Source organism: Aegilops tauschii, chromosome 2 (assembly GCF_002575655.3).
Source record: "Aegilops tauschii subsp. strangulata cultivar AL8/78 chromosome 2, Aet v6.0, whole genome shotgun sequence".
Taxonomy (NCBI): Eukaryota; Viridiplantae; Streptophyta; class Magnoliopsida; order Poales; family Poaceae; genus Aegilops; species Aegilops tauschii.
In genome coordinates, this window is record NC_053036.3 from 480,289,593 (window position 1) to 480,298,487 (window position 8,895).

An 8,895-nucleotide genomic window follows, 5' to 3' on the forward strand; every position below is an offset into this window, starting at 1 on the left:
TCCGATGTTGGAGCTCGGATACATTCCGGCGTTGGAGCTCAGAAGCGGTCCGGCGTTGGTGCTCGGCTGCAAAAGATACCTCGAATGCAGTCCGGCGTTGGATCTCGGACGCAAGAGGACGCTGCCACCCGGGAACAACTTCAAACCTGAGGTGTGGCATAAAAATAACAAGGCATTGATAAAGGCCCGAAACTTAAAGGGGCTCCTCGGATACCCGACGTGTAAACTCTGCGGATGCACTTCGGCGATCCTCAAGATCGAAGATGAGAAGATTTGTTGAACCAGTTTTCAAGACCGACGACCGAAGATGAAGAACAGTTCAAAAGAATCGAGGAGCGTCCCCAACTTGAAGACCGGTTCAGGGGGCTACTGACGGTGTCATAGACTAGGGGGTACTCACCATGTCGTCTCCCGACCAGCTAGATCGGGCCGAGGACCCCCATGGTGGTTCATCATGGGCCACTTCGGGCAGCCCATGCCGCATACAAGGAGGTTTCCACAAGACTTGGCGCCTAAGCCAAGGACTCTCCTAAACCCTAGGCCTCCGGTGTGTTATATAAACCGAGGCCAGGCTAGTCAATAAGACAATCTCATATTCATTACTACTATCTCGTGGTAGATATATATACTCTGTACTACACCCATATGAATACAATCAAAAGCAACATGTAGGGTATTATCTCTTCGAGAGAGCCCGAAGCTGGGTAAAATCCTGTGTCCATGTTACCATCGCTCCAAGACGCCTAGCTTAGGACCCCTACTACGAGATATGCCGGATATTGAACAGACAACGGGTGCAGCACAGGATCCCATCGGAACAAGGCCAGATCGCCAGCGCCTCCCCGCTCGATCCAGCGCTAGCGCCCGGTCGCTGGCCCCGGCCATGGATCCCTACAAGGTACGTACCCCCCTTCTTCCCCCCTGATCCGGCTCCACCAGCGTCTGTCTCTATCACCCCACGATCTAGTGATCTGATGCTCGGTTTTCTTGATTTCTTGTGTTGTTTACAGCACCGTCCGACGAGCGAGGCCAACTCTGGCTACTGGACCACCAACTCCGGTGCGCCCGTCTGGAACAACAACAACACCCTCACCGTAGTGAGGTCGGTCAGCCACCCCATCCCACCCCACCCTACCTGCTCGATCTGCTCTACTTGTTGCTCCCGTCCGTTTTGAGGCTGTACCTACGCCCCATGCTTAGCTTAGATTGCTTCTCCCGTGGAGAAAACAATTGAAATTTGGGGGCACAGGTTGGTTTTCCTTTCAGCTGCATAAATAGAATTGCAAGCATAGGCTCGTTTTCCTTTCAGCCACGAATCAGTCGGTTCAGTGATAGATACAGGTGCTAGTCCATAGCTTGCCTGCCCGATTACATTGGGTTAGATGGATTCCACCTTTTGATGTGCCGATTTAGTCTGTGAGTCAAGGAATGATTGATTCTCTTGTCAAGTGCTGTGTGTAAATTAAATCAAATCAAATCAAATCTTGCTCTTGTCTCTTGTCTCTAGTCTCAAAGTTGAGACGATCTTGTCACCCAAGTTTGATGTTGATTGGTGAATTTTATTTATTCTTGTTGTGCATACGTGATGCCTACATGCTGCCTGCTAAATTGGAGAGCAATATACCGAGGATGCTACTGTCCACATTATGTTGATGTTTGTACATTGCAAGTTAGGTAGATCCTCTGTTCTATACGAAGTCCAATTTTGTACTGCTTTCTTCATGGTTCAGGGGTCCAGGCATATGGCTCACTGTTCGTACTGTCCCAATGCAGCGGCTTCAGCTTCGCCTGCTGGTCGTCTGCGCCGGATGCCGCGCCCGGGACCGCCGGTGGCCTCGAGGACGCCGCCCAGGCTCAAGGCGTACGAGGGCGTGCTGCCGCCGTACGACAGGACCAAGCGCATGGTCATCCCTGACGCGCTGAAGTACGTCGGCGTTGGACTGCCTTCTAGATCTCGGCGTGCGTCTTGTATGTGTGTTTGATGTTGACGTCACTTGTGGTTTTGCAGGGTTCTGAGGCTGCAGCCTGGGCACAGGTACTGCCTCCTCGGCCAGCTCTCCAAGGAGGTCGGATGGAACTACGCTCACACCATCAGGGTGAGCTATTTCATTGTGCTGTTTCTTGTTGTTTCTTTAGTGCTCACTAGTTGCTAGTGTTAGACTGCTACCAGTGGGTTAAGATTAGTCTTTTATGTCATCCTAAAATAAAGTGGTCTAGTTGTACTAATCATTCTATGAAAGTTCAATCTGATTTGCTGGTACTCTAATAGATATGCGTTCAGCTTTTGTCATATATACTCTCTTGTGGTGATAAACGATTTGTTCTTCGCTTTTTTGGCCTCTCCAGGCCCGGCAGCCTTGTCCTAGCTGGGTCTGCAAAATCTAAAGCCATGGTTGTGCTCTTTGATCCTGGAACTGTTGTCGAGATGGATGAAGAGGGGTGCTAGTTGGAGGACCCAGAACCCTCCCAGCTGCTATGTCTCATGGTGCCCCTACCCTGCCTGCCTGAATGGCCAAATTAGTGAGTGAGCCTAGTTTGGCAGCGTTGTATTTAAAATACCATAGTATCTCAAAGCTTCGGTATTGCAATGCGTGGGCAATGAATACTACAGTTTTAAAGAAACTACATTTTTCTCAGTTTTAGAAAAACTACCGATGCGTTTGGCTGATGTTGTTTTACTGTAGTTTTGATCGATAGTCACACAACTTAATCTAACTTATACTAAACCTACGGAGCTACACGAATCAGTGTGTGCCGGCCGGCTGCATGCAACGCTGTATGGTCTTCTGACCGCTGAGCTAGGAAGATGCAGACGTGATCGGCAGTAGCTAATTACAAAGAATAGGAATCAGTATCCTATTTTAATTAGTGTGGTGCATGCCATTGAAAGGATACTGACATGTGGTTAGTTATGCTTGTGAACCAAGCTGCACGGTAGTCAACCAGCAGATGACACGAGCGACTTTTCCTTAGTTTGAGAAAAAGAGGTCCAGACCACTTTTTTTAATACTCCAAGAAAACCACAGTAACAACAATACCACTGTTTATGAAATTGCAGTTTTTGGTAGCCAAACGCCCCAAAGTATTCAAAACTACAGTTTTTCAAAAACTATGGTATTCTAGTAATACTTTGAAAATACTTTGCATCCAAACGGGGCCTGCAACTAGCACATAGTTGCGTTGTACATTTTCTTATATAATCAGATGTTGTATGTAGTCACATACGCTTTCCATTTTTGATCCAATGCTTGCTTCCTAGCTCACGTGTGTCAGTTTTTCAGATAGTTGCGACTCCTTGTGCATCACCCCTCAACTAACAAGTAAAAGTAAATAAAATCGATGTTTATGCTCACTCCTTGTCTTCATATACCTTTCAGTTGGCTGTTACTTCTCTGGTTTTATATTGAGTTTGGGAATTTGGTATTGATGATAGTCCGGCGACTCTGTCATTTGATGCACAAGTCCATGCACGTCGGCTCTCTGGGTAAGAGAACTTGTCTCCGCTGCAGATGCAGTTATTGAATGACAGTAGAGCAAACTAAATTTTAACAATTCTATCTTCCGCGATTAAAACAAATCCACGACAAAGTTGCAGCAAACTAATGTTATCAGTTCTATCTTCTGTGATCAAAACAAACCCACAGCAGTTTTCCAATGTCAGTAGCAGCAAACTGAATTTTATAATTATATCTTCTGCGAAGTTTAGGTGCAATGTGTTGCAGTGAAGTATTTTGCATGTCCTGCACTTGTGCAATGGATTTTCATATTGTGTCTCTGTTTTCTTGTATGAATGAGTATCTCATTTTAACTAGCTGGAGAACAAAAAGCATGGTACTAGCTGAATTTGTGTTGGCATTCTTAATAACTGTCCTTTTTTGAAAGGTCTGCTCATAGTATATTGGCTCCAATTTGTTTGATTCTTTTCTGTTGATTCATGTAACAGGTCGTCCAGTAAAGCTGTCGAAGGAGCTTCATGCTGAAGAACATAACACTTATAGAGCTTGTAAAATACTGTATCTCATTATTGAACTTGTGGAGCTTGTAGCTGTGACTGGCATACTGTTATTACACTTGCAGAGCTTGCAAAGTGTATGTTAGAGCTTATTATGTGTTATTTGTACAGCAGGAGCTTTGTATTGAATCTGGCTGATAATATTTGAAGTGTTACTTGTAGAATTGTTTTGTCCGGCGACTCTGCCATACTGGGTATTTATTTATGTTAAATTGAAAAAAATGAAGAATATGACCCTGACAGCTAGGGCCCAGTTACCAGAACCTGAAAACAGGGACCCATTTTATAAAAAAAGAAAAATGAAACTGTTGAGACAAAAAGGATACAACCCAAAAATAAAAATGCTAAAACGTTGGGCCTGGCCCATGAAGCTGATCAAAAATTGACAGAAAAGAATATATAAAAAGGCTGAATTGTTGGGCTCGGCCCATGTAAAGCGTCGAATTGGACCGGGTTGGATCTTATCAACGACCTTTTCAATTGGTCGCAATTTTACCACGTCAGATTGCCACGTCAGATCCGACGTGGCCTGGGCAGACAGCCAGTGACCAAAACAAAAGGTCATGGGTTCAACGACCTTTTGTTTTGGTCGTAAACGTCTACAACCTTATCCCGAAGAAGGTCGTTAATTTCAGTTTACGACCGTCAGCTTTTGACCATCTGTTTTTGGTCACAAAAAGGTCGCAAATGAAAAACAATGACCTTTCAGCGACCAATAGTGATGGTCGCAAGTTGACATATTTCTTGTAGTGAGAGCTCCAACAAAGCACCAACGGCTTCGGTGAAAACTCCAATGCAACTCCGGCAAAGCTCAAACGCAGCACCGACGCATCCGGTGAAGCTCCAATGCAACTTCGCCAAGACTCCATCGTAGCACTGACGGCTCCGGTGAAGCTCCAATGCAACTTCGACAGGACTCCAACGCAACACTGATGGCTCCGGTGAAGCTCCAATGCAACATATGACCCGTGGCCGTGGTCGAGTTGCTGTGTTGCAGCACCGACGGGAGTCGACGAGCGACACATCACATCGTTGGCAACTCCCGCCTATCCCCTGCGTGTTGCGTCGCAGGAGTGCGCCGCGTGTCGGCCCACGGGGTTGCAACATCACAACGGGCGTGTGGCGGGTTGCAGCAGGTTGTGGGCATCGTCGCTCCTCCATGGCCGCAACAGTGTGGGCGGTAGAACGGAGTCGCCATGGGAGCCAGAGATATGAAGCGGGAAAACGGGAGCGAGGAAGTCGCGCGGAGAAGAGAGGCTGTGCGAAGAGATCAGGCTCGAGAAGCGATCGATGGCCCGGGGGACACCTCTCGACCAACATGCGTGCGATGTTTTCATCTGGTTGAATACAAACGTTTTCCTTATTATTTTTTGTTTCTCTCTCTCTCTTCAACCCTGCGCAACCAAATGCATGTCCGACATATAAAGTGGAAAGTGGAGGAAGCAAGTACTTAGCGAGTACTCCTTTGGAAGCCCCCGCAAGGGTCACTTTTGGTGGGCTGGGAGCACGCCACTTGGCGCGCTCTCAGCCATCGCCACGCTTTGGGCGTTTCCTCCGAGTTTTACTTTTTTTCTGTATGCGTTTTCGGCTTTTAGATTTTTTTTGTTTTTCTGCTTTTTGGTTTCCCCCGGGTTTTCTTAGGTTTTGGAAAAACAATTGCACGAAAAAACATGTTTTCCTTTCCGTGAGAGGCACAAATTTACATCTCGTTTAAGGACGGATTTGCTTCCACAAGAGGAAGCAAAAAACCGCGTTTTTCCTTTCACAAGAGGCACAGATTTACTTCTCGTGTAGGCGCGGATTTGCTTCTGCGGGAGGCATAGTCGTGCCTCTCAGCAAAGGAAAAAAATCATATTTTCTTTTTTTCCTTCCCTGAGAGGCATGGATTTACTTCTCGTGGAGGCACAAATTTGCTTCTGCGGGAACCGCATTCATGCCTCTCGAAAAAAGAAAATATATATATTTTCCTTCCGCGAGAGGCACGTATTCACTTCTTGTGGAGGCACGAATTTGCTTTCGCAAGAGGCACAATTGTGCCTCTTCGGAAAGAGAAAAAAATATATGCTTCCGGTTCAGTTTGTTTTCTCAAAATATATTCGTTGAAACCTATCAACCTGTGATATAGTTTTGAAGATCTCGACAAGAGGAATCCAACGATAAAAACGGTTCGAGATTTGGACGCACGGTTTAAGAGCTAAAATTATGAATAAATGAATCTACAAAAAAGAGAAAACTCCCAGGTTGCGACAAGTGGCGCACTCGCAACCTGAAAAGGTGTGAGGAACCTTTGCAAAAAGTACTCTTAATCATTTACCGTGGAGGGCATGGTTTTGTTCATAACAAATAGGGGCTCAACGCACGTCACCCACATTTGAGAGGCCAAATTAGCCCGGCCTGGCTATAGATGCCCTTAATAAGAGCGAGTCTTAAGAGCATCTCCAGCCGTTCGGCCCCCCAGGGTGCCGAAAAAGAGCGGCCTGGGGGTGCGCTGGTGATAAACTCGGCGCTGGGGGCGGTTCGGCACCCAGTCGTCGCCCCCCAGGTCGCCCCCAGGCGCCGAATTCAGCCCAGCTTTCGGCCCAAAAACGGCCCGATATCTGCGTGAATCGGCCCATATTCGGTGCGGTTCGGCGTGTTTCGGCGTGAATTTCGCATACAAATAGAAATCAATTAGTTCGTCACATAGTTCGGCGTGTTTCATCACATAGTTCGGCGTGTTTCGGCATGTTCAACAAATAGTTCACTACAAATTATATAGTTTAACAAAAAAACTCAAGTTTCATCACACGTCATTCCCGGCCTCGCCCTTGAGCCTCCATAGGTGCTCCACCAGATCCTGCTGCAGCTAATGATGCACCTGTGGGTCTCGGATCTCCTGACGCATACTGAGGTAGGCAGTCCAGGTTGCCGGTAGCTGGTGATCAACTTCGGCTAGAGGGCCCTGCCTGTAGTATGGTTCAGTGTCAAACACTGGCTCTTCCTGCTCGCTCTCAATGATCATGTTGTGCAAGATGACACAACAAGTCATGATCTCCCACATTTGTTCTTTCGACCAGGTCGGGGTACCGGACAATAGCAAATCGGGATTGGAGCACACCAAATGCCCGCTCGACATCCTTCCTGCAAGCCTCCTGAATCTTCGCAAACCAGGCATTCTTGCCTCATGGCACAGGGTTTGAGATGGTCTTCACAAATGTCGACCATCTCGGATAGATGCCATCAGCTAGATAGTACCCCTTGTTGTACTGCCATCCATTGACCTCGAAATTCACCGGAGGAGAATGACCTTCAACAAGCTTGGCAAAGACTGGGGAGCACTGCAGGACGTTGATGTCATTGTGAGTTCCTGGCATCCCAAAGAAAGAGTGCCAAATCCAGAGGTCATACATGGCCACTGCCTCAAGCACCACACTGCAACCGCCTTTGGCGCCTTTGTACAACCCCTGCCAAGCAAATGGGCAATTCTTCCATTTCCAATGCATGAAGTCGATGCTTCCAAGCATCCCAGGAAATCCTCTTGCTGCATTCTGTGCTAGGATCCAAGCAGTGTCCTCCGCATTGGGTGTTCTCAAGTATTGCGGTCCAAACACTGCCACCACTGCCCGACAGAACTTGTAGAAACACTCTATGCTGGTGGACTCGGCCATCCGCCCATAGTCGTCGAGTGAATCACCGGGAGCTCCGTATGCAAGCATCCTCATAGCTGTCATGCACTTTTGGATGGAGGTGAATTCAAGTGTGCCGGTGCAATCCTTCTTGCACTTGAAGTAGCTGTCGAACTCCCGGATGGAATTCACAATCCGGAGGAAAAGCGTTCGGCTCATCCGATAACGGCGCCGAAATGTTTTCTCACCGTGCAATGGAGCATCGGCGAAGTAGTCCGAGTAGAGCATGCAGTAGCCTTCCAGACGATGTCGGTTCTTTGCTTTCACCCACCCAAGCGCCGAGCCACCTCGCCGCGGCTTCTCACTGCTCGCGAGCAGGCCGGCGAGGGCGGCGAGCACCATGAGATGCTCCTGCTCCTGGACGCCGGCTTCGGCTTCCTCATCCAGCAACGCCGCGAGCGCCTCCTCATCTTCGGAGTCCATCGCCGGGCAATTCACCGAACACCTTGTGGGCGAGGTGGGCGCAAACCCGCCGGTGTACAGGCCATGTGCGGCCGGAGCGCCGGAAAAGGTGCCTGGGCGGCGGCGGAGAGGCTGCCTCGGCGAAACCCCTTCTTTTTCCCGGCAGGGGATGGTCTACCTAGCTGCGGCGGACGGTGATCGGCGCCGGGATCGGCAGGGTGGCGGCAGAGCGCGGGGGGTAGGAGGCGAATCTAGGCGGGTGGCTTGACTTTTCGCCTGTCAATGTGGCCCCAGGAACGCTTTTCCCTTGCGCCGGAGCCCCCGAGCGCCCCCCAATGCGCCGGGTTCGGCCTGCAAGCGCCGGGCGCAAAAACGGGCCGGGCCGGCGGATTTCGGCGTCCCGGGGGCGCGACTGGGCCGTTTTTTCGTCGCCGGCGCAAATAAACTGCCTGGGGAGGCCGTTCTGGGGGCACGGTTGGAGATGCTCTAACCACCTGTATCGTCATGTATGGTTTGACCAATCACATGACCCAAATTGTATCTCAGTATATTTATGGTCTTTGATTATTATAAATTTTGGCCTTTTGCTAGAAAAAATGAAAGTTTGGCCGTATCCGAAAAGAAAACCAACTCGCAGCCGCGTGTGGCATAAAACTCGGATTAATTTGCCGCGTGCCATAAAATAAAATCTAGGGTTCATGCCGCAAGAACATTATAATATCCGTGTCTTCTGAATTTCACTGAGCTATTACGTGCGTCAAAAGAAAACAAATCTCATACTATTATTTTCTAATCTAAAGAAAATTTGTGATATCC

General features: G+C 48.5%; 1 protein-coding gene across 4 annotated transcripts; it reads left to right on the forward strand.

The window, feature by feature from the left end:
- The first annotated feature begins 749 nt into the window (after positions 1-749).
- On the forward strand, positions 750-4,312 carry LOC120974631 (large ribosomal subunit protein uL13-like). 4 transcript variants are annotated; one of them, XR_012203876.1, is made up of 6 exons: positions 750-898; positions 1,011-1,102; positions 1,774-1,924; positions 2,009-2,096; positions 3,378-3,484; positions 3,944-4,312. XR_012203876.1 is itself a non-coding variant. In XM_045233789.2 (5 exons), exons 3-5 carry the CDS (start codon positions 1,809-1,811, stop codon positions 3,405-3,407), a joined length of 234 nt encoding a protein of 77 aa, XP_045089724.1. In that variant the 5' UTR covers positions 750-898; positions 1,011-1,102; positions 1,774-1,808; the 3' UTR covers positions 3,408-4,312. The 4 variants fall into 4 exon arrangements, 3 of the variants coding, with proteins under 3 accessions (XP_045089724.1, XP_045089723.1, XP_073365695.1); XM_045233789.2 differs by having other exon boundaries at positions 3,378-4,312; XM_045233788.2 differs by lacking the exons at positions 3,378-3,484; positions 3,944-4,312 and adding an exon at positions 2,347-3,174.
- The last annotated feature ends 4,583 nt before the right edge of the window (positions 4,313-8,895 follow it).